Below are 26,431 nucleotides of genomic sequence, written 5' to 3'. Positions count from 1 at the left end.
ATTAGGGTTTGATGTGTATTTCCCTGATGACTAATGATGTTGACCATATTTAAATGTGCTTATTGGCTATTTGTGTATCTTCTTTGGAGAAATGTCTATTCAGATCCTTTGCCCATTGTTAACTGGGTTGCCTTTTTATTTTTGAGTTGTAAGAGTTCTTACGTATTTTAGATACAAATCCCTTATATACATGGTTTGCAAATATTTTCTCCCATTCTGTAGGTTGTCTTTTCACCTTTTGTCCTTAGAAACACAAACATTTAAAATTTTTATGAAGTCTAATTTATCTAATTAGATATGGAAAACAGTATGGAGTTTCCTTAAAAAACTAAAAATAGAGTTACCATTTGATCCAACAATCCCACACCTGGGCATATATTGATATCTGGAGAAAACCATAATTCGAAAGGATACATGTACCCCAATATTCATAGCAGACCTATACCAGGTTGACTGTTATTTTCTTACCTAGCAAATCCTCACATTAGAAAAAAATTAGGGAGACTAGTCCTGTCCGATTTAGTTAAAAGCCTACATTTTACATTTTTCTTAGGGAAGCAGGTTTAGTTTCACTTATTCTACAGGAACAGAATACTGGAGCTGCCACTGCCTTCTGGACCCAGAGCTCAGGAGACGCCAGCTTCAGCCCTGGTCGATGTTTTGTGTTTGTATTCTGAAGTCCATGAGTGTCTTTTTCATTTTTTCATTTCACATTTTATATATCATGCTATGTATATAAGAGAGGGGGTGTGTAAAAGCATGACTCTACTGTGCCATCTTTGTCTTTAATTTGCATATTAATAACAAAAGTGTATTTTTTATTTGCAGCCAGATTTACTAATTAAAATCCCAATACATGTTTTTTTATTCATTTTATGTGACTTTTTTATTTTTGCTAAGCACTCCATCTATAAAATTGCACGCCACTAACTGTCCTTTTATTGGGTCTGTAAATTTTTAGAGATGCTTTTTTTATGGGAAGACAAGATAATTTTAGAACAGGCTGTTGAGTCAGATATGCCTGAATTTGAAATGAGTTCTAATGGTTAATGCTTGTGTGACTTTGGGCAAAATAAGTACAATAGTTTCTATTTAATCGGGTTGTTTTGAAGATAACATATATAAAGTGCTTAGCACAATGCCTGACACATAGTAAATACTCTGTTAATAGTATTCTTTTAAATAAAAAAGGATCCTGTGTATTCAAAATCAAGCACTTTCAAGTTCTGGTTTTTTCTTCCAAATTATTTACCCACTTCATTACCACACTGGAGCATAGTTAACTATTGCTGCAAATGAAGTCACCCCAAAATTTAGTGGCTTAAAATAATGATGACATTCTTTTTCATGATTCTGTGGGTTGGTCTTACCTGGGCTCACTCATGCATGGAGGCTCAACTGGACTGGAAGGTCCAAGATGGCTTCAGTCACATGTCTGGTACTGGCCGTCAGCTGGGTTATCCAGTAAGGTAGTCTGGTTTCCTTACGTGGCCGTCTTGGGGGCAGTGTTCTTGGAGGGTGAAGATGCAAGTTTGATGGCCTCTTGAAGCCTAAGCGCTGGAACTTGTGCAGCATCATTTCCCTGGGTCAAAGCAAGTCACAAGGCCACCTCTGGTTCAAGGGAGTGGAGAAATAGACACCACCTCTGGTTGAGAAGAGAGGCAAAATCACATTGCAACGGAGCATGCACAATGGAATGGGAGGAATTTGTGGCTATTAAAATTTTTACCACATGTTGGGAGAACTCCAATATTTATCAAGGTTATTCATTCTCTAACCCATGAACATGTCCACAATCAATTCTTAAAGAAATGCTGTATTCATTTCCCTATTCTGGATGAGCACAGAATATAAGTGGGAAATTTACATTAGAGGAAATCCAGATGGCCAATGAACATATGAAAATAGGTCTAACTTCACTAACAATAGGTAAATGCAAGTAAAAACAACCAGATACCATTTCCCATCCATTGCATAGTCAAAAATTGAAAGTCAGTGTTGTCATATAAACAATAGAATTAGTTTCAACCATATAAAATTGTTTATATTCATGCATTTTTGAGGTAGAAAAACTGCAATTTCATACGGTCAAAGGATGTTCCTTATAGCACTGCATATAATAGTAAAAAAAATCCATCAATAAGAAAATGGATAGTATAATGTGATATAGTCATACAGTGTAATATTTCATAGCAGTTAAACTGAATTTATATTTACCAACTTGACCAGATCACAAAACAATGTTAAGTTTAAAAGGAGAGTGTAGAAAACATCTATACTATGGTGCTATTTGTGTAAATGTAAATAATACAATTTAATACTATATCAGATATGAATATATATACTTGGCTGTGAAAGTATTAAATAAGGGACTGGAAGGATATACCCCAACTCCTGACAGCAGATTCCTGCAGGGCAAAAGGAGTGGGACTTTGGGTGGTGGTTCTAGGAGTCTTCAGCTTTATCTAGTATGTTTTATCTATTAGTATTTTTTAAAATATTTATTTATTTGGTTGCACCAGGTCTTAGTCGCAGCACGTGGGCTCCTTAGCTGTGGCATGCATGCGGGATCTAGTTCCTGGACCAGGATACGGAGTCTTAACCACTGCACCACCAGGGAAGTCCCTAGTATTTTTTTTTTTTTTTGTGGTACGCGGGCCTCTCACTGTTTTGGCCTCTCCCGTTGCGGAGCATAGGCTCTGGACGCGAACGCTCAGCGGCCATGGCTCACGGGCCCAGCCACTCTGCGGCATGTGGGATCTTCCCGGACCGGGGCACGAACCCGTGTCCCCTGCATTGGCAGGCAGACTCTCAACCACTGCGCCACCAGGGAAGCCCCCTAGTATTTTTTAAATGAAGAAAATTTGACTAAATGTTAACATTTTAAATTCTGGGTATTGGGATCATATGGGTATTTGCCATGTGAACCTTTTGTGCTTTCTAGTATTTTTTTTTTTTCACAAAATAAAAGATCAATTAGCTATTCTGGTATCCTCTAAGAAACAGAACTCAGACTATTTGAACCTGAATCAATAGCAAATAACAATATAATTCTTTAAGCCTATAGTTATGAAAATGTAGCTGTAAAATCCTAAAAGGTTACAAGGTGAGGTTATTATTCTATAAAAGTAATCTTTTTTCTTTATAAAATGCAACAATGAACTCTAACCCATCTATGTTTTTTCTATTAAAAATTACAAAGACATATTTCCATAATCTCAGCTTTCAAATCTGGGGTAGAATTTTAAACTTTTGTATTCTGTGATAGGAAGGTAAAGAAAATCATTTGTTGTCAATAATCACCTTGACAAGTTGTAAATTTCAGGAAAAAAAAAAAACTAAAACACAAGAAATTTGTGTCAAGTTCTCTTGTGTTCTTTTCCCTAATATTAAGGATCAGCCACACCAGAATTACCACTTTGGAAGATGTAGAAATTTATCAATGCTGTTTCTAACAATATTAAGTAAGAAAATAAGTTATCATAGCAGACAGGAATTCCATCTGAGGTCTGTGAACCCCTGATGTTTGTACATTGGTTCATTTTCTGAGAAGATTCCCAGCTCTTCTCCGAGCTTCAACAAGAATTCTAAAAGATGAAAAACCAGTCTAAAGCAAGTACCCTGCTCATAATGCACATTCACTAACTTCACAGGGCTCTTCACACTTCGTGGCTCTTCCTGCACAGACAGTTCAGTCACGCTGCACTTCTCCCGGACACCCAGACAATGCTCTTCCCTCCTCTCCCAATGTAAATGTCACCTCCTTGGCAGCTCCAAGCAGTTTGCTCTGTGGTCTGTGCTAAGGTTCAAAGCTCACATTGATATCACATGATCAAACTAAAAACATGTATCTGCCAATATCGGAAGTATTTTTTAAATTGCCATTAATTTGATTTGCTTTTAGTCACAATATTTAATGTTTAAAATTTAGAATAACATTAAAGGAAGGCATTTTATATTTATCAAAGACAGCATGGATCGAAAATTTTGACAAATATGAATAGAAGACCTAAAGGTCAGGAGAAGCCAGAAAGAAATAAGGAGATGAAATGCATCTGTTGTAGGGAGCTGCTTTCTCTGTACTTTGACCCCTCAGAAATATCCATCTACTTATCTTCACAGATCAAAGTGGAGTGAAGAAACAGGCTGAGAGCTCAGAACTATAGAAAAGCCCTCTTTTATTAGACTGTATAAAAACTTTGATTTCTTTTTGAATTTTCCTGAATTCAGTCTCCAATATTCGTCATCTATGGCTGTTATGCAGTATTTCCCAGTACCTCAACACTACAATAAGCCATCCATGGAGCCAGTCTCCAAGATAGTTCCCAATGAACCCTATCTTCTGGTATTTAGCCTTTGTGTAGCCTTCTCCCACATTGAATCAGGGTGGGTCTGTGTGACCAGTAGAATTTGGCATAGGTGATAGTGTATGACCTCCAAGGGAAGATTATGAAAGACACTGTGGCTTTTGCCTTGTTTCTCTCTTTAATCACTCAATCTGAGGGAAGCCATAGGACAGTCAAGCAGACCTATGGCGAAGTCCATGAAGTGAGACATTGAGACCTGTTCCCCAAAGCCAGCAAGTAACAGAAGCCTCTTGCCTATAGCCACATGGGTGAACTATCTTGGAATGAGATCCTCTAGCCTCAGTCAAGCCTTCAGGTGACTGAAACTCCTGCTGACATCTTGTCTGCAGCCACAGGAGAGACCGTGAGCTAGAACTATTCAGCTAAACTGCTCCCAGAACTTATGAAACAGAGAATTTGTGAGATGGGGTAGTTTGTTATGCAGCAATAGATAACTAATGCTCATTACGTTAAATAAAAGAAGCCAGACACAGAAGGCCACATATTATGATTCTACTTACATGAAACATCCATAATAGGCAAATCCAAAGAGACAGAGAGTAGATTGGTGGTTGCCAGGGCCCGGGAGTAGACAGGAATGCAGAGCAAATGTTAATGGGTATAGGATTTCTTTTTTGGGTGAAGATGTTCTGGAATTGAATGGGTACACAATCTTGTGATTATACTAAAACCACTAAATTGTACAGTACACTTTAAAGGTTGAATTTTAAGGTATGTGAATTGTGAATTCTATGTGAAATTACCTATTTTTTTTACATTACAGACTTTGATACCTGGAAGTGGAGTGCAGCTGTAACAAACACCTGAAACGTGGGGGTGAATTTGGAAGAGAACAGTAAACAGAAGTTGAAAGGACTTTGAAAAGAGTGTCAGTGAAAGCCTGAGGAACCCTGAAGAAACTGTTTAGAAGTATGGTGGCCTTTGAGGAGGCTGCAGGCATGGACTTAAAGGAGAGTAAGGAAAAATGTTACTGGAAATGGGAGGGAAGAGGATTATTGTTCTCCAGTGGCAGAAAGTTTAGCAACACTGTTGCCTGCAAGACCACAGAAAGTAGAAAATATGCCTAATGAACTGGGTGAATCTAGCTGAGATTTCCAGACACAGTGTTGACTCTTGGCTTCTTCTTGTTGCTTATGCTAAAAAGAAGGAGAGAGAGAAGCTAAAGGAAGGACTACTAAACAAAAATGAATCAATAATTGATGGTTTGGAAAGTTCCCAGACTCCCCAGATGGCAAAAGATGCTAAGATTAGGAAACAATTTCAAAGCAAAGATAAAATTTACGGTACTTCCAGGAAAAAAACAGTCTAAAGACAAAGTTGAGGGTATAACTATAAAACCCTTTATGACTGTGGAAAGAACCAAGATGGTGCCTCGAAAGCTACTTAAACAATAGGCCTTAATAGAAGCTTAATAGAAGCTTAACAGTGTTTTTTCCAATTGTCTCAGCAGAATTCTAAGTTAGAGAGGGGTATATTTTGAAGAGATTTGGGGGTATGGCTTTTTTTTATTAGCATGAACCTCAATGAGATTAGCAAGAACCTCAATGGGACTCACAAAGTTTTTAAAAATTATATTAGCAGGAAGACTGTTAACTTAGACTGAAAGGAGAGTACAAAAGAGCCCTCTGGACCCTCAAACTTGTACAAGCAGAAAGCAGGCTGAGAAAGCCACTCAGATACAAACACATACTGCCTTTCATGAAAAAAACAGTAACTCAGAGGGCAGAACTAAGAGCTCTGAGAACACAGCCAGGAGCCAAGAATTATTCTCAAGCCTTGAGTACTAATCAAGCAGCTGCCAACCTGTGTCTGGTTGGATGTGGGGAACAAATAACATCTTCAGTTCACAGGTCTTAGGATCTGTGAGTGAATGAGCCATTTGGGAAGGATTTCCTCCAGGACCAGAGAAGTCTTTAGAAGACTACAACATCTTATCCGAAACCTCCTTACAGACTGCCACCCAGCCAATCTACTCCTAAATTCCTGAGCCTCAGAAACCATGGGATAATAAATACGTGTTCTTTTAAGATGCAAGAGATAACTAATATACCATTTCTCATAATCTTGTTTCTGCTGTCATATTAAAAGTACAATATTATGAGGTTCCTGTCAAATGAGATTTTCTCTATACTATACATTTAAAAAGTACATTTTTATCAGAATGTTTTATTTCAAGAATTAACACTTTTTTCAAAAAGTAAAAATATAGTTACTTCCCTGAGTATAAAGAATTCATCTTACAATAAAAGACAATTACAAAATTAAGCAATTAGAGGTACATAATTCTCTGCATTCAATTATACTCTATTACAAATTTATTCTTTAAAATCTCATGTATTTGGGGACTTTAATGTTTCAAAAAAACAAACAAACAAAAACAAAATCATAACGGCTCGTTTTGCACCTGTGATGTTAAGGCATGTCTGATCTGTCTTTATCAAATTCCAGAGCAATCTTTAAAGCAGTGTTGTTGAGGCCAACAGATTGCATGTTACATATGATAGAAACAACTGTTCCTCTTGGGGGAAACTTGTTATTTATAGCTTCTGCATCCAGTTCTTCAGGAAGGACCAGTAGGACACTACTGGCACCCACTGCACCTCCAGTGTGTGAGGCATAATGCCGTTGCTTCCTACAAGAACCATATGTTTGCTTCTTTTCCACAACACCCCATGCCATTGCATATTTACCCTCTTTATCCCAAGACATCTCTGTGTTAGGCACTGGTGTCCAAATCATAAGCATTGTTTCTGGTTTGAGATATCCAGGTAAAAGATTTTCATTTGAGTTCTTAAACAGCCCGACTTGGTAACCATACAGCATTGCATTCCCAAATTTCAGAAGGTCACCTACTGTAGACAGAAATCCACCACCAGCCCATTTATAGGAGTTATCCACGTAAGGTGTGTTGACAAGACGTCTCTTTTTATTGTAAACATAAAATCTAAAATGAAATAAGAATAGTCATTAAAAATTTGATAGTCTATTATTGACTTTATACATGAAGATGAACAGGAAAATGTATACATGAGACAGATTGTATGTAGTGAACATACTTTCTCAGAAACTAACCACTAATTTTCAGTATGAAAATGAAACAGAGATAAGTGAGTAATTAAAGTATAGAAAGTGGGTTGTTTTTTCTATTGGCAAGGCTTGCCCATGCTAAGTGTATCAAACTTCTAATACCTGTAAAAAATGTACTGATTAATACTACACATGATATTTTCCCCGTGCACATGCAGAAACACCTAATGTTTGGTAGACATTTTCAGTCCCTGGGCTCAATGAATCATGTGCCACATGTAAATTTTATAACTGAAAATGTATATATGGGGATGTTCAGAAATAAGATTAATATTTGTAAGGAGACTATTTCTCCTGGTTAAAAATACATAGAGATACTGTGTATAATGACGTGATGTGGTACTTTCTTGGTGTAGTGGAAGAAGCAGGAGTTAGCAAATCTCAGTTTGAATTCCAACTCTCACCCTTACTGGCTATACTTATTTGATTTAACAAACACTTATACCAGCGGTCCCCAACCTTTGTGGCACCAGGGACCGGTTTCACGGAAGACAATTTTTCCACGGACCAGGGCGGAGGGGGGATGGTTTCGGGATGATTTAAGCACATTACATTTATTGTGCAATTTATTTCTATTATTATTACATTGTAATATATAATAATTATATGACTCACCATAATGCAGAATCAGTGGGAGCCCTGAGCGTGTTTTCACTTGCCACTCACTGATAGGGTTTTGATATGAGTCTACAAGCAGTTGATTTATTATGGTGTCTGTGTAGTCAAACCTGTCTGCTAATGATAATCTCTATTTGCAGCCACTCCCCAGCGCTAGCATCACCGCCTCAGCTCCGCCTCCTGTCAGATCAGCAGCGGCATTAGATTCTCATAAGGAGCCCGAAGCCTAGATCCCTCACATGCGCAGTTCACAGCGGGGTTCGCGCTCCTATGAGAATCTAATGCCGCCGCTGATCTGACAGGAGGCGGAGCTCAGGCAGTAATGCAAGCGATGGGGAGCGGCTGTAAATAGAGATGAAGCTTCGCTCGCTTGCCTGCCACTCACCTCCTGCTGTGCGGCCCAGTTTCTAATAGGCCACAAACCAGTAACGGTCCGTAGCCCTGGGGTTGGGGACCCCTGACTTATACAGTTCTTACTATGTTCCAGCCATTGTTCTAAGAACTATATAAGTATGAACTAATTTATTCTTGTAACAATGTTAGGAGGTAGGTAATATAATTCCTGTTTTACAGATGAGGAAACTGAGGCACAGAGAATATAAATAACTTGTCCAAAGCCACAGTTTTTAAGAGGCAGAGTTGGATTAAAATCCAGGCAGTCTGTTACCTCTCTGCTTCCATCCTAATTTGTAAAATGGGGACAAAAACATCTACTTTGCAGAGTTAGAAATAAATGTATAAAGCACTTTGCATATTTCTGATAGGTACTTAATAAATGGTAGCTGTTATTCATTCAATCATTCAACAGTTATTGATGGAACACTATGTGCCAGGCACTGTTTGGATGTTGGGATAAAGTGTAAACAAAAGAGAATAACCTCATGGGATTTCCATTCTAATATGAGGAGACAGTACCATAAACATTAGGTACATGAAATGAAATCACAAAATAAACAAAAAAAGGACACTTGGCTCATGAGCCTCCTTCCTTTCAAGTTTCATAATAAAATGGTGTTTTAGGGCTTCCCTGGTGGCACAGTGGTTAAGAATCCACCTGCCAATGCAGGGGACACGGGTTCGAGCCCTGATCTGGGAAGATCCCACATGCCGTGGGGCAACTAAGCCCGTGCGCCACAACTACTGAGCCTGCGCTCTAGAGCCCGTGAGCCACAACTACTGAGCCTGCGTGCCACAACTACTGAAGCCTGCATGCCTAGAGCCCGTGCTCTGCAACAAGAGAAGCCACCGCAATGAGAAGCCCGTGCACTGCAATGACGAGTAGCCCTTGCTCGCCACAACTAGAGAAAGCCGCGTGTAGCAATGAAGACCCAATGCAACGAAAAATAAATAAAATAAATAAATTTATTTTTAAAAAATGGTGTTCTTAGGTTTTCAGTTTGCTGACAGTCTCACCCGTAATGACCTTCATCTTCATCCTAACTTGGTTGTTCATAAAGCACTGTCAGACCTGAATCTCACCATCACTTTAAACTGTTTTTATCACTAAGGTCTCAGACTCAGACATTTCTTCCTAGGACTATGACTTCCAACCCTTCCAGCTCTCCAAATGAACCTGCTTTCTGCCCTCAATGGGACCTTCATCCATCCCCCTTGGGTCATCCCAACTTTCCCAGGTCTTTTAGTTCCCAGTGGTTTCCCCTGATTTTCTCTTCTAGGCTGAACTATATCAGCTGTGGTCTCATTAGCACTCTTTTGAACTAACAGTACACCAATCCATCAATCCTAAATAAATCTAGGTACCCCTTATCTATCAAGAAAGGCTCCAGGAATTCATATAACAAAGCTGACTGGTATAAGTTCATACTCTTGCTAAGGGTCTTCACTGCTGTTCTCAAATCCTTTTATTCTTTTCCTGGGTACTCCCTGGTATACTCTTCATAATAGGTATTCCCAATCTCTTCCACCCTCAGTCCTCTACCCTACCTCAGGCCCAGTCATTTTACTGAGAAGATTGAGGCCATCCAAAGTGAGCTAGAAACTCCCATCTTTATCTTAAAATGCATTTACATCATCATCCAATCTTTAAAAATTTTCCTATTGTTTTTAAGAGGCATTTTTTAAGTTGTCACAATTATTAGAGGGCTCTTACTGACATTTAGTGGATAGGGGCCCAAGGGTCCTAATGACCTGTGGTGTATGGGAAAGTCCCACACAGTGGTGCATTCTCCTATATCCTGTGAGATCAACTATCCTACGAGATACCCATGTAAGTAAAGAATCTGTTTATAACTAGCTGAGCCTAGAACCCTCTCCATTTTATATGTAAATACGAAGTACTTTGTACTCTACAATGTATTTTTCTTGAATGTAACCACTGTGAAAATTGAAGATCACACTCTATTTTGCTCAAAACTTCAGCCAGAGTTAGCCACCAAGGACATGAGTTGAAGCACCAATGCAATAAACCTGTATTGGTCTGCATTTTGTTGTCACATTTAAAGTAATTTTATGTATTAAGTTGCAGTTGACTTTATTATGTCTTCTCGTGTTGTTGTGAGTAAACATTATCCTATTGAGATATTATTATAAATTAAAAATATTCCTTTTATTTCTTCTTTATATTTCAGTTAGAGTATTGAGTGTAGGTTATATGATCTCTTTCATTTCAGATATTAAAGGAGGTGTTATTACATATTTGTTAAATTAAGGGGCAGTGGGTCTAAAGGCACTGATACTCACTGTTCAGTATAATCTAGCCCTTGCTTACCTATTTGACCTCATCAGTACAACATCTTGCCTTACTTTTTTCATGCCAGACTTCTTTCTGTATTTGCAATAAGGCACACTAGCTTTCCTTATTATTCGTGTTTCAACTCAACAAACATGGCCTAAAACTAATATATTTTAAATAGATCTCCCCACTAACATCCTCTCCCTCTACATCCCATCACCCTGTTTTATTTTCTTCTCATATCTGAGATTCTTAGTTTACATATTTGTCTGTCTCTTCCCATAGAATGTAAGTTTCATAAAGGCAGGAATCTTATCTACCTGGTTCATTGATGCTTCCCCTACCTATAACAGTACTGGCCATCCACTAAGTACTTGTTAAATATGTTGAACACATGAAAGCATCATTTGTTGGCTAGCATTTAATGGAGACCCCTTGCAAGGAACTGGAGAGAAAAGAAAAACCATACACCCGTGGCTGCTCTCAAAGGGCTAACTGTCCAATAATCTTGTGAGACAGTTGTTAAATTTCAGAGCACCGTATGAATCACCTGGAGATTTTGTTACAATGCAGATTCTGCTTCAGTACGTCTGGGGAGGGCCCCAAATTCTGCAGTTCTAACAAGCTCCCACGTGATTCCAATATCGCTTTGAGTAACAGGTTGTGGGATGACTAGCAAGATGGATGTGAGGAATCCTGAGCACTAGTGAGAGCTAGCCTTGTTGAAATTGTTCCTGGGGAGCAAAATAGTTCAGTTTGACTGAAGCAGAGAGCTTTAAAAGGTGATGCGGAGGAGTAGATATGGGACAGGGCACAGCTCACAAAGGACTTTCTGCGCCATGCTAGGAATTTTGACTCCTTCACCTTAGTTCACAAAATGCTCTAGTTTTCTATATCCTAAGGGGAAAAAAAACCTTTTCTTTTTTGTTTTACCCCTGTTACAGCTTCCAGCTACCAGTCCTTTCACTCTCATTTATTGCCAAACTACATAAGACAGTCCGCACCTGCCGTTTCCATGCACTCACCCTCTCCATTCATTCAATTCTGTAAAATCTGGCTTCTGTTCCCCCATCTCTACTAGTCAGCTCTCTTGCGGGTTATCAAGATCTTCTAATTCCCTTTTTATGGTCCTCATCCTAACTGCCCCTGTAGCACTGCGACCCAGCACTTCGCTGACACTCCCCGCAGGCCACTTTGCTCTGTGCTCTCTCTTCTCACTCTCAATCCTATGATTCCCCGTATCCCTCCAATCACCAGTGATTCCAGTGTCCCAGGTCTTCTCTTCTACAGAGATAACTACAAAACTGCAGCTGTACCACAAACTCTGTTCCAAATTTACCATCGAATTTTCTACTAGCATTAATAATTCTCAGATTTCTTTTTTTCTCAATGTTGTTTATCAGAATCAGCATTGGGCCTCATCCCTCCCTTCAAAATTCGTAAATTTGAAGGGACAGTGGGCATATATAATTTGAAAAAGGACTTCTCTTTCTTCTGTCAAGATTCTTATATGTCCCCCAAAAGTCCAAGTCATAATATTGGGTGAAGCAGGAGTGACCACAGGTATGTGCTCTGAAGGTTAAAAGAGAAAAAAGTCTACAGAGGATCTTAATACGCTCTCCTGAGAACCAATGATTTGATACGTGGTCTCCTCAGTTCTCAAAATGAACATGTCCAAAACTACTCTCTTCTGAACCTTCGTATATTTCTCCTCTCCATTAAAACCTTTCTTGCCTCTCTTGCCCTCAAATCTCTCATATCCAATAATGATAAATCCTCATTCAACCTCAGCTTTCTGTCCGACCATTCTCCCTCCTTCCATTCCTATGGCCACTCCTGTATTTTAGGTCCCCATTACTTTCTGCCCCAACTCTGATTACACTTTTATTTCCTGCCAATCAAATCTCAAAGAAGCCACAAAACAGAATAACAAAAATGTTTTCTCACTGAGAAATATATTTATTAGAGTGAACTCCAAGTTTTTAAAGTAGGAGAGAACTACCAATCTATTTTGGTTAATAATCAGCTTTGTGCAACTTTTAATAAAGCATTTCAAAGCACCTACATCAAGGTTGGAAATTAGGATGACTCAGTCACTCCTCTTTTAAAATACAAATTTATGGAGAATTTTAGACTTTAATCTAGAATTCTAAACTTTAAAAAGGTAAATTCAGCCTTTAATCTTTTGATTCCTCTTCACAGAGGACAAATTAATGACTTTTCATGAAAATAAATTTGTCCAGCTGAATGATAACTTTATTATTTCAAATTCTTAAGGAATTTCTGCACTAAAAAGAATGGAATTATAGACACGAGTTCTTAAGTTACTGGGACATCTTTGTAACTGAATAATTGATAGAATGATGCCAGATGACAAACAGCCTCTCCCCACTTATTTAAGAATCCCTAGTTTCTACACAAGATTATATTATCACAGAAATATACATCTACAAACTCACAAATTCAAAATAAATTTTTAAAAGCTTCTTAGGGCTTCCCTGGTGGCGCAGTGGTTGAGAGTCCGCCTGCCGATGCAGGGGACACGGGTTCATGCCCCGGTCTGGGAAGATCCCACATTCCACGGAGCGGCTGGGCCCGTGAGCCAGTGGCCACTGGGCCTGCGCGTCCGGAGCCTGTGCTCCGCAACGGGAGAGGCCCGCGTACCGCAAAAAAAAAAAAAAAAAAAAAAAAAAAAAAAAAAAAGCTTCTTAAATGCCTTTACAAACAGTTATGCATCACTTTGTATTTTATTGCTATGAGAAGTTTAAAAAACCACAAAATTTAAAATGCATATTATAAACACCCAATCCCACTCTAACATTTAGCATTAACATGGACTGAACCTACTACTAGAGTCCATCAGCTAAAGCATAGAAAACAGCTTCATAAGAAACAATGCTTAATTTTAGAAGATACTTCAGAAAATAAAGATAATAAATAATAATTAAGATAATAAGAAAAGGTAAAGACCATATCTATACTGTCAAAATACAGCAAACCCTTCAGAAAACATTCATTTTATTTGATTTTGGTCCTATCCAATTATGAAAGAGATTTTTGTTGCAAGTATTGTGCCAAACACAAAGAAAATATGAACAGAGTCTAATAATAAGCTAATGCATTGACTAAGGATTCCCCCCATCAACAAACTGAGTGTCTTTCAGTGGCAAGAACATTCACTCCATTCCCCTGTGGTCTTTGCTTAAAGAGTTATTTAGTTTACTTGCCTATACAGACTATACTTGAAATACAGAATCAATATCTATTTACATATACAGAATCAATGTTCCCAGTCTTCCATTTAAGAAACCCCAGTTTTATTCAGGACAACAGTGCACCCAGCTAAAAACTAATTTCTCTGCATTCCTTACAGCTGAATGTGCCCTGTTGCTAAAATTCTGGCCGAAGAAATGTAAGTAGTATTTTGGAGTGGGATTCTGGGGGAATACCTTAAACAGGTGACAGGCACTGGGAGGCACTATTTTAAACACACACACATACATACAGAGAAATGATAAAGATGATAAATATTTACTCTTGGGATACAGTAACTCTAAGAAGCCTAGGTCAAGATAATGTAAACATATTTAATTTATGATTATACCAAGGGGTCAGTAGACTAGATAACAAAGCTGCAAACTTTTGCTGGAAATTTTATTTCTTGTACAATGGTACCATAAAACAAATGAACAGAAACATATGCATTTACTAAATTTTACTTTAAGGTTTTTTTTTTAAAACACACATCTTTGAGAAGATTTCTTTTACTCCCTGAACTTCTCCCCAAAGCTGGTGAAATAATTACTAAGCTCTTTTGAAATAATTACTACAAAAATAAAAAAAGAATCAGAGTTGAGCTTTAGAGGCCCAAACAGATATTGTATCAAGTAAAATAAAAACAAAGCAAATGGACAGAACATTTTCCTTGGTAACATATTTCCTTCTTCTTTTAGTGTCCTATTTTATTTCTGCAGCCTATTTAATCTACCTATAATGAATCACTTACCCCTTTAGCACCACTGGGCATAACTAAAACCTAAAGAAAAAACCCAGAGTTGACAGCAACCTTTAACAGTAGAAACAGAAACCCACTGCCTTTTTCAAAGAATGGGAGATAAAATGAAATTAACTCAATCATATGCCATATTTTGATTTCTGTGCATCATAAATTAATCACTCATTAAGAAAACAGTAAATGATAGCTGCCTTGCAGTCTGCACATTCATGGAGCCTTAATTTTCAGCTGAGAAAAGAGGCTCAATGCTTCTCCCTAATATGTAAGTGTAGGCATCTGTTATCAAATGCCTAGATTTGAATCAAAATACGGTCATGCGTCTATGCCATCTTTATTAGAGAATCTTTTCTAGATTCAACTGACAACTTCAGGTATTTGTCATTTTTTCTTATGCTTTCCAGTAGAATATAATGTTGGACCTAAAAATAATAAACACTGTCTGAAGTGGTTGAAAACTACAGGCCATTTCCATCATTACAAAGTCTACAAATAACAAATGCTGGAGAGGGTGTGGAGAATAGGGGACCCTCCTACACTGTTGCTTGGGAATGTAAGTTGGTGCAGCCACTATGGAAAACAGTATGGAGGTTCCTCAAAAAACTAAAAATAAGAGTTAGCATATGACCCAGCAATCCCACTCCTGGGCATATACCTGGATAAAACTGTAATTCAAAAAGATACATGCACCCCTACGTTCATAGCAGCACTATTCACAATAGCCAAGACACGGAAACAATCTAAATGTCCATCAACAGATGAATAAAGAAGATGTGGTACATATATACAATGAAATACTACTCAGCCATAAAAAAAGAATGAAATAATGCCATTTGCAGCAACGTGGATGCAACTAGAGATTATCATACTAAGTCAGAAAGAGAAAAATACCATATGATATCATTTATATGTGGAATCTAAAATATGGCACAAATGAACCTATCTACAAAACAGAAACAGACTCACAGACATAGAGAACAGACTTGTGGTTGCCAAGGGTGGCGAGGAAGGGAGAGGGATGGACTGGGAGTTTGGGGTTAGTTGATGCAAACTATTACATTTAGAATGGATAAACAACAAGGTCCTACTGTATAGCACAGAGGACTGTATCCATAATCTCCTGGGATAAAACATAATGGAAAAGAATATAAAAAAGGAATGTATATATGTGTATAACTGAGTCTCTTTGCTATACAGCAGAAATTAGCACAACACTGTAAATCAACTACACTTCAATGAAAAAAAAATAGAGAATAAAAAAGAAAAAAACTACAGGGACTTCCCTGGTGGAGCAGTGGGTTAAGACTCCAATGCTGCCAATGCAGGGGGCTTGGGTTCGATCCCTCGTCAGGGAACTAGATCCCACATGCACGATGCAACTAAGAGTTCGCATGCCACACTAAGGAGCCTGTGAGCCGCAAGTAAGGAGCCCGTAAGCTGCAACTAAGGAGGCTGCCTGCCACAACTAAGACCCAGCTCAACCAAATAAATTAAATAAATATTTTTTAAAAACCACCCAAAATAAAAAAACTACAGGCCATTTAAAAATTAAAATTCATTGCTTGCTGCTAACCTAATTTCTTTTAGGTTCAAAAAAACTTCTTTCAGGCTGATTTGCAATGCATATTTGATCCTTTTGAATAAGCTGGTAATTTAAAAATGGTAACTTAACGAAATACAACAGAAAATTGAACAAAACTAGTATGGGGATAGGAGGATAAAGCTACAAAATCTACCATTTCATCTAGTCAAGTACCATTTAGCCATTTGTAAAGCATGTTCTCTAATGGAACCGTAAAAAGTAAAAGTAACAGCTGATTTAAACACAGTTAAATGTGTTGTTACCTTTCTAACAAACCAAATAATAATAAGAGTAAAATGGAAAAGAAAACACCATAACAGTAAAACTCATGTTACGTCTTTAGTCCCCAAATTCTCTTCCAATGCCTTTTTTACAAATTACTTGTAAAAATTATGATAAAATTTTAGTTTGATATATTTCAATAAAATGATTTTCAAACTTTTACAGTGGAGAAACCTGGTATATACCACCTCAACAAAGTGATTAAAATTACCATCACCAGTAATGGAACAAATTGAACTCATGTGACTTCTGAGAGACTTGACGACTAAATGTAATGTGTGAGCTTATATTAGACTCTGCACCAGAAAAACAAGTTTTTTTCCTTTTGTTATAAAGGACATTATTGGGACAACTGGCAAAATTCGAATAAGGTCTGTAGACTTGATATGAACCTTGTGTTGATATTAATTTCCTGGATGTCCTTATCTTTAGAAAATACACATTCAAGTATTTATGGGCACCATGTCTGCAACTGATTTCCAAACGGCTGAGAAAAAAACAACATAGAGACTGACAGATAAAGCAATGTGGTAAAATAATTAACATGTGGGGAATCTGGTTGAAGCGTATATGAAAATTCTTTGTACTACTTTGTGTAACTTTTCTATAAGTATGAGACAATTTCAAAATTAAAAAAAACAATTAAAAAAAGGTAAATAAAGCATGAATGAAAACATAAAAAAAGGGATGGTGGAAGAGCAAATTATAGATGCCCGTGATGGGTGCAATTTTAGTTTAATTATTCATGTGCTTAAAATTATTATTGCTATCTTTCACCTAAGGATCTTGGGGTACTTCAAATATATGTGTATTTGAAAAATAAAATATATTTTATTTTCCTTACATTATAGGTGGAAAAATAGACATGTAGAAAAGCTCCCAAAATGTGGCAAGTTGATTCTGGAATGGAGACAAGCAAAATGTGACTTTAAATTGATAACAGTATAAAGATGTGATACAGCCAGACACACCAGAAGGTATTCATTTACCTTGCTCTATTGTAAATCACTGGCTCATTTTCTTCCTGCACAGTTGTCAGCATATCCAAGTCATGGAATATTTTCTGCATATAGTCCAAATATTTATATCCTGAAGCTCTTTCTACTATGGCTGCCAATAGGGTATAGCCAAAAGTTGAATACAAAAACTGACTACCTTGAGACATCATTTTAAGGGGGAAAAAAAAGAAAATGCTTCATTATTATTTAAAAACATGTAAAATATTTTCCCACTGAAAATTGGCATATCTTTAAAACTGGAATATTTTACTTTAGCGTTTAGGTAAAGATCATGGATGATATATTAACAAATTTAGTCAACTTTGCAATGGCCCTGCTTATTCCATGTCTCTAACACAAGAATAAAATGATGATCCATATACTTATCAGTTTTTTTGTTTGTTTTTTTGTCTTTTTTGGCTGCACCGAGTGGCCTGTGGGATCTTAGTTCCCCAGCCAGGGACGAACCCCGTGCCCCCTGCCATGGAAGCACGGGAGCCCTAACCACTGGACCACCAGGGAATTCCCACAAACAAGTTTTAAAATGAAAATGGAATACAAGTACATAAACCTGCAATAAATTTAAAGATAAAGTGGTTTTAGTAAGCATGATATCAAAAAATATACAGAAAAAGTTATTTTTATAGATCAGCTTTTTGGGAAATAGAATTTAGTTGATGCATACTAATTTAAGAAATGAAAGCACAAAAGAAGTTGAACAATTTAAATACTAAGTTAAATACTAATGAAATACTAAAATATTAGCAATACTTTATCATGCCAACATCGGTTTAGATTTTATTTGGAGAATTATTCCAATATTTAATTTTTTCCATGAATATCTTGATACTGAGAATCCTCTAAATGTCTAGGTAGCCTCCAATGAAGCTAAATCAAACAACTAGCTGCCTGGATGCTAGGCTTTGTTAAGAACTACAGACAAAAAAGCAAACATCTGACAACAAAACCCATGCCATAATCATCAACCACACTGAATGCACTCAGGATGGTATCATTTTGCATTTTCTGAAAATTAATACTTCAGTAATGATGACTTTGTAAAAAGAAGAAATTAACACTCACCAGGTTTAAAGAACAAAGGGTCATTTTTAAATAATCTTAGGGATTCAATTGAATTTTCAAATTTTTCTTTCAAATATAATTCACCTTGTTCAAAATCATTCTTTTTCTTGCAAGGTTTTGAATTTCGGCCTTTGGCTTCATTATCTTGCTCTATCTTAGCTTTAGCAAAGTCATTCTTTTCATTACTTTTGCCTCCTTTTACTTTTAACTCTTTTTCTTGGTCAGATTCCATCGTCCCTTTCATCATCTTCAAGGCTTTATAAGCTTTCTCTTCTTTCACCTTTTTCATGTCCTTTTCATAATGACGAATTCCACTTAAGTGGGAAATCAACAATCTTGTTGTGACAGAAACCTAATTGTAAAAACATGAAAATTCAATTACAATATTAAACTGCGTAATAAAAAGTTAGTAGCCCTGGAATAATGTTTCAGCAATATTTTCCACTTTAAACTGCTGCTAGAATCATGTGTCATGTACACACCTTTAGCCTCAAATTTTGGAAAAATACCCACTCGGTTATTATCTGGATAAAACAAAACTTTAATCCATTAACATTAAAAACAAACCAAAGAATCCTATGAAAGCTTTTAAACCACTTAAATGTCATTAGAAAATTGAACTGTAAGATTTATTACCTTTTCACCTTCATATTCTTTTTCTGGGAATTCAGGAACATAATGTTGTACTGGAATATCAAGATCCAGTTTCCCTGCTTCCCACAATTTGGCAATAGCAACCATGGTGAGGCTTTTGCTGATACTAGCAATTCTCATAACTGTCTCTGGCTTGCATGGTACACGGTTCTCAACATCAGCATAACCTAAACCTTTGGGAAAAAAAGCAAAAAGTCACTATTAATAGGCTTCGTAGCCAAGGAGTCTTCAAAAACTGTAATAATACTATCTTAAAACATTCTATGTGTTTATCTAAAGGAAAAGGTATTTCACTTGTATAAGTTAATTAAAACTCGACATATAAGGGATGAGTCTTAGCAATACTGACAACAGTAAGCCTAACAATTTAACCTTATAACTAAACTGAAATTGTACACTGTACACAACAGTAATTTTCTGATTCAGTTACTAATGTTTCTTAGCTTATCTAAACAATTTGGTTATTCCACATTTTAAATAAGTTACTCTACATTCTTTAAAGAAAATATCATTGTTCTTCAGATTACATTTATTCTTGATTTTTGAGTGACTTTCTACTGAATTCCTTAAAATAACCAATAAAAACAAATGTGAAAACCCAATCTAGTTAATCATTAATTTAATTCATCTGCAAGTCAGAAGAAAAACAATGTACCACTAATTTAAAGCTCTTTCTAGAAAATATTTTAAGTTTGGTTTCATCTTCTACAGGATAAAGATGTGGAAATCTGAGACATACAAAGAACTGAAATCTGAAAAGAACAAAAAGGCATACAATAATTATTTTCACCTGTAAATGTAAATCATGCTGAAAAATATCTGCAAAAAAACCAAGCCCTCACCTATAGAGCTGACTTTTATATAATTTTGGATTACAGTATCTGTCATAAATGTTGATCGGGGTACACTTAAACTTGAAGGAAGAATCATTTCTCTTTAAATTCAAAACCTTATTGCTCCTATCAACTTCTAAAGGTACTACTTCCTCTAAACGATGTCTGAAACAACATTTCCTAAAAGTTGAGTTCCTAAAAGCCTGCTGTGATGAGTTGGACCAATTTGTGTGCAATGAAAAAATAAATCAAATTATAAAATGCTTTGATAAAAGTATGATAAAATGCTTAGAAGTCTCTCTTCCAAAGCTGCTTGCTTTTTGTTTGGAAAAAAAAGCTGACACCTCTGCATAGTAAAAACAAAACAAAACAAAACAAAAAAAACTAATAAAGTAGGTTGTAAGCTCATTAAGGACAAGGAATCGTGTATATCCCTTGTTCTTAGTACAGTGCATTTTACAGAATGGGGGACTCAGTAAATTGTTGACTGAACTAAAAAAGAAAAACATTAAATTCTGACGTTTTAGCTAGTCATCAGGGTTATCTACAAATGTGCAGTACACCACTTTGAGAACAATACAACAAACCATCTTTAAGACTTCAGTTTACTCATCAGAGTCACACTTTAAATCTTGCTGTTTATAGAAAGTCCAATTCTTCAGTTTGTTAGTTTTCTCTACAGTATGTATAGTTTTATGAAAACTGAACAGCACTTCATGGGATTCACGCCGAACAAGTAACACATCAAGATTTCATTCACCGACTGGCACAAAACAAGCCAATAATAAATAAAACTATTCTGAGCCCACCTTCTGACCAGACTTCTTTTCCATCTACAGAGACTCCAACCACAATGCCCGGTGCGCCCACCTCATCCTAAGAGCCAAGGGGAGAGAACGGTTCAAAGACAGGCCGAAATCCCTCGCACGTCCGCCAGCGCCTTCCTCTGGTGGGGCTTCCCTCGGCCCGGGCCCCGCCCACCTCGGCTCGGGCCCCCGCCCACCTCGGCTCGGCCGGCCGGGAGTTAACCGTGAGGGGTGTGCCCACTGGGAGCACTAAAGGGAAGGGGCGGTCCCCGAGGCGGGCCGTGACCTCCGCCCCGACTTGGGCAACCCCCCGAGAGCGTCTGACCATGGCCGGGAGGTCCGGACACGGGAAGTCTTTCTGGGAAGCCGACCGCGGGCATCCAGCCGCCCGGGGTGGCGTCCGCTCGCTCCGAGAGATGACCACCAAACGGCCTCATGCCGGGGTGACGCCGGGGGTGGGGCGCCGGGTTCCCGGCCGCCTACGCCCCCCGTCGCCGCACCTTGATCCTGTGCAGGAGGTCGCGGCTGCGGTCGATGGCTCTGGCAAAGCGCCTGGAGTGCGGCGGCGTCGGGGTCTGCGGAGACCACTGGGCGAGGGGCTGCTCCTGCGGCGGCAGCGGCTCGGCCTGAGGCGGCGTCTCGGGGTCTGGGGCAGCGGTGGGCGGCGCGGGGGACGCACCCCTCAGCCCGCCGGCCAGCTTCACCCCGAGCGCCAGCCCCAGACCCAGCCCGAGGCCTCCGACCCAGCCGGGGCCGAGCGGCGGCAGCCCGGCGCGCTGGTGAGCTGCGCGCCGCCCGCAGCCCCAGGCGCAGCTCCCGTGGGTCACGGCCCGGTTTGTCACGGCTGACAGGAGCCGGTACATGGCGTCTCTGGCGAGCCCGCAGCTTCAGAGCTCGCGCAGGCCTGGCGGGCGGCAGAGGCGCGAGGAAGGGAGGGGAGGAGGGGAGGGGGCGGTGACCGCGTTCAGGCTCTAGCAGTCGAGGCCCGATGGCCGGAGCGCCGATCGCATCGAGTCCTTCCTCTTTTCCTTTTTTTCTTTGCCTCGTCTCTTGATATTTCTTCATCTTTCTCCCCCCCCCCCCCACACACTTTTCCTTCTCTGCCTCCCCTTAGATCAAGTGTCACCTCCTCAGAGAAGCCTTCCTAGCCCCCGTCCCCATGGGAGCTCTCGCCACACCTAGACCCCCAGTGCGCACGCCTCCTTACTAACACTTAACACTTACGTTTCACTGAACTAATCTGATTTCTTACCAGACTGTGACCCTTTTCAGAACCTTGACTTTTACTTTTGGATCTTCATCTCCTGCAACAGCGCTTGGCACACAGCAGCCGCTCAGCAGGCGTCTCCTTTCCCCCCAGGACCCTCTTTTCTAACTGTCTCCATTCTTTGTCTCTTTTGGGCTCCTTCCATTTCTCTGAGGCCCTTTAAAATCCCTTACTTCTCAAAGTCTAGCTCCATACCACATCAAACATATTGTTATATCTACGCCTCATATTTTTAAAAAACTTGGTTGTTGTTGTAAAAAAAAAAAGTTGTAAATAAAATCTGCAGACTTCCCTGGCGGCGCAGTGGTTAAGCATCCGCCTGCCAACGCAGGGGACACGGGTTCGAGCCCTGGTCCGGTAAGATCCCACATGCCGCGGAGCAACTGGGCCCGTGCACCACAACTACTGAGCCTGCAAGCCACAGCTACTGAGCCCACGTGCTACAACTACTGAGCCTGAGCACCTAAAGCCCGTGCTCCACAACAAAGAGAAGCCACCCGGTGAGAAGCCCGCGCACTGCAAGGAAGAGCAGCCCCCACTCAGGGCAACTAGAGAAAGCCCTCGCGCAGCAACGAAGATGCAACGCAGTCAAAAAAAAAGAAAACAAGAATTAAAAATAAATAAAATTTGCACTTAAAACTTTTAATCCAAAAGTAAATCATATAATTTAGTTAGCTATGATTTCTGACAGCTGTAGATGATCAGAGCTTCTTGTGAAATAAGAAACCTAACCTCAAATTATCAATACTACAAAATGTAAAATGTGTATAATCCAAATTGAACCATTATGTTAATTTTGAAGATAAACATCCATTCCAATTTTTACAATTTTCTCTTTATACTTTGGGATATATAATTATTTTTTATATATTACATATTATATATATCCACTTTAAATGTTTTATTTTTAAATTAAAATATTTAATATTTTAAATATTAAATAAAATTATTTAAATAATAAATATATGTTTCCCAAAGCCTTAATACTGGGACAATATACCCAATGTATAAAATGAGTGTCTTTCCTTACAGGTGGAATTTGTAGAGAGAGAATTTTCAGACTTGAATCGACAAGCTATTGTCAAGAGAAAAAGGTATAAACATCTTGAGCTACTGTTTAAGGAAAACGCAATAACAGTAACCACATCTAGTCAGAAGATACTGGGGCTAAATAATTATAAAGTGGTGGGCTGTTCATAAAGCCTACAACCCTGAAGAAATCAGTGTATCTTAGGACCCAGAGGGTTTGGCAGTGAAACTCACTGAGGTTCCTGGAGCACCACCTGCTGTTAGAGTGGACAGGTGCACCCTGTCAAGATGGTATTGGAGGTTCCCATCATAGGGGCCCCCACTATTCCAAGCACATGTCAGTGAGAGAAAAAAATATAAAGAGAAGAATGTAAAAGACATAGCCAGTGGTGTTTACAATAAATTCTCACTTTATCATTCTTTTAAAAACTATACATATATGTTTTATGTACTCTTCTGTACCTCTCCTTGGATCAGAAGTGGAACAGAAGCAGAGAGCCATATAGCAAAAGACAAAGTCCTGATGGACTTCTTCCAGTTTAGGGTTCTCCGTGAAAGCCAGGTGCCTAGGAGGCAACTTAACCAAGCAGCTGGCAGACAGGTTGGCAGGATTTTTACTATCACTGTGAGTCAGAAGCCCAGAGCTCCGATATGTCAGCTGGCTCTGGACTGGGAGCCACAGAAACCAGGTAGAAGAAAAGTAAACCACAAGACAGGGAGAGGAGTGGGATGACAGAAAAAGAAAGGAAAAGGAGAGGAAGGCAAAGGAGGAAGCAAAGAAATTTTCCACTGAAAATAAACCTACAAACCAAATTTCTGAAACATATAAGGAAAATATTTCTAAAAAGACTGGCACCAAAATCAATAATCAAGAAGTGAAATCAGCTCAGACAAATGAACGCAGTAGAACAATCTACAGAAAAGAAAAGGAAAAAAAAAAGGAAGAAAGAAAGAGAAAAAAGGCCATTCCCTGGCTAAAAAAAGATGGATTAATAGAAAACAAAATAAACATGTTTTTTTTCAAAGAATTCTCAAAGAGAGAAGTGAATCATAATATTCACAAAACGAACAAGGAATTATGAAATAATAAATGAAACAAGAATATAAGGATGAAAAAGAACTTATCAGAAATCATATAAATAAAAAATCATGAGAGCTTTAGAAAGAGTATCTCTTCCTAAGTTGGAAGTACAAATTTGGTGAGCTGTCTCTATCCGAGGTCAGTTTTTGTTTTCCTTTAGTGTTTACTTTTGCAGGCTAAACGTCTCCAGCTGCTCTAACTATTCTTCATTTTTCAAGGTTTCCAGGCCTCAAACTGGCTCTAAGAACTAGACACAGTACTCGAGAATATACCAGTAAAGTGAGACCATCAGTTCCCATCCTCTGGACAGTTACCATTTTTTTACCAGTTGTATCATGGCATTTGTTCATAATGAATTTGTTGTCAGCAATCAAGTCTTTTTTTACATAAACCATGTAGTCAAACCCAGCTTCTTTTCCATATCAGGTACTTGCAAGATTGATTTAATATGTACAGTGTCTCTATTGACCTTTATCTTATTGGTTTTGGCTTTGTATTTCCATGATATTATTTTAAATCTAAATTCTGTCAAAATAAACCTTTGACTTTCATCTTATCTGCAAACAAGATAGGCAAGCTTTCTGTCTTGTTCAAAATACTGAATAGGGCTGGACCTTAAATAGAACCCACTAGTACACCAGTAGAAACTTCTCTCCAGGAGATCAGAGGTCCAGTAGCCAATACTCTTTTGATATGGTTGTTCAAACAGATGGAAGCTCATCATTGCTATTCTGTGACTACTTTGTGACCCTCCAGTGTGATAGACCCTCTAGTACTATCATGAAGATAGTACTTCTGTTTCCTCTTCTTTTTTCCTCTTCTGAATGTTTCCCATTGCAATCTTGACCTCAGGTCCATTGAAAGCTTTTGCAAAACCCTACTGTATTCATCCAACACAAATTTATGGGTATCTGCTCTTTGCCAGACAAAGTGTTGAGGTTACAACGGTCACTCAAAAGAGACACACTCTCAGCCCTCCTGAAACCTCCTAGGCTGGAGAGTAAGATAGTCATGAATCACATAAACACACAAATAAAGGTAAAATCCCAACTGCATTAAGTGTGTTGCAGTGTGAAATGCAGTGTGTTGAGAGTTTATAATGGTGACATTTGACCTAGTCTGGGAGATTAGGCTTTCTTGATTAAGTGAAATTAGATCTAAAACCTTAAGGTTAAATGGGAATTAACTTGGTTGAGTATGGGCAGACAGAAAGAGGAAGTGTTCCATGCAGAGGAATCAGTAAGTACAAAGGCCCTGTGGTGGGAGAGGAGGTTTCATTCAAGGAAGTAAAAGATAACCATGGCAGCTGGCATGGAGAACTAAGGGAAGTGAGGTGAGGGATGAGGGTGGGGACTGACCATTTAGGACCTTATCTCTCTCTCCCCTGTTATTTCTTTAGAAGGAATACTCTTCTAGAGCAGCTTCTCCTTGTAAGTCCTGCTCTAGTATATAGTGTAATATGTAATATTATGAAATACTATTTATTTTCTTGGCTTAACATTTCAGGTTTGCTTCATCATTCATACTCTGTGCTTTGGTCATAAATATTACTGTTAATCAGCTTCCTGCTCCACCTTCCAACCCCAAGAATTAGTGAGTTACTTCCCCCTTCATGCTGATACTTTCTTTATTCACACTTGTTCCTCATACTATCTGGTTTATAAGTTTTGTTTCAGTGACTTATTCTTTTATCCCTTAAAATTTCAATAAGGATATATTTACTTTGGATAGCAGTTTGGGAGTATCGATTTAGCTATTAAATATGCTTATAATTCATGACCCAGCAATACCATTTTTAGGTTATATATTCTACAGCAGTGATTTTCAAAGTATGGCCCTTGGACCGGCGTCATTACCAGCACCTGAGAACTTGTTAGAAATGCAAATGCTCAAGTCCCACCCAGATCTACTAAATCAGTGGTGCCCAGCAATCTGTGATTTTAAAACCCCACCAGCTGATACTGATACATGCTAAACTTTGAAAAAAATCTACTCTAAAGAAATATCTGCATACATTGTATCAGATAACTTTTGCTGTTA

The 26,431-nt window shown here is 38.5% G+C and overlaps 1 protein-coding gene across 2 annotated transcripts; it reads right to left on the bottom strand.

Moving 5' to 3' along the window:
• Window positions 1-6,517: 6,517 nt before the first annotated feature.
• On the bottom strand, window positions 6,518-21,948 carry LACTB (lactamase beta). Of its 2 annotated transcripts, XM_065872109.1 has the most exons (6): window positions 21,515-21,948; window positions 21,018-21,084; window positions 19,358-19,548; window positions 18,722-19,073; window positions 17,630-17,795; window positions 6,518-7,311 (listed from the first exon to the last, which is right to left on the bottom strand). In XM_065872109.1, the coding sequence occupies exons 1-6, from the start codon at window positions 21,875-21,877 to the stop codon at window positions 6,780-6,782; spliced, it is 1,671 nt and encodes a 556-aa protein (XP_065728181.1). In that variant the 5' UTR covers window positions 21,878-21,948; the 3' UTR covers window positions 6,518-6,779. The 2 variants fall into 2 exon arrangements, with proteins under 2 accessions (XP_065728181.1, XP_065728182.1); XM_065872110.1 differs by lacking the exon at window positions 6,518-7,311 and having other exon boundaries at window positions 17,745-17,791; window positions 21,515-21,877.
• Between the last annotated feature and the right edge of the window lie 4,483 nt (window positions 21,949-26,431).

Source organism: Phocoena phocoena, chromosome 2, assembly GCF_963924675.1.
Source record: "Phocoena phocoena chromosome 2, mPhoPho1.1, whole genome shotgun sequence".
In the NCBI taxonomy this organism is placed as follows: domain Eukaryota; kingdom Metazoa; phylum Chordata; class Mammalia; order Artiodactyla; family Phocoenidae; genus Phocoena; species Phocoena phocoena.
The sequence above is the reverse complement of the archived record's forward strand: the minus strand, read 5'-3'. Positions and strand labels throughout refer to the sequence as shown.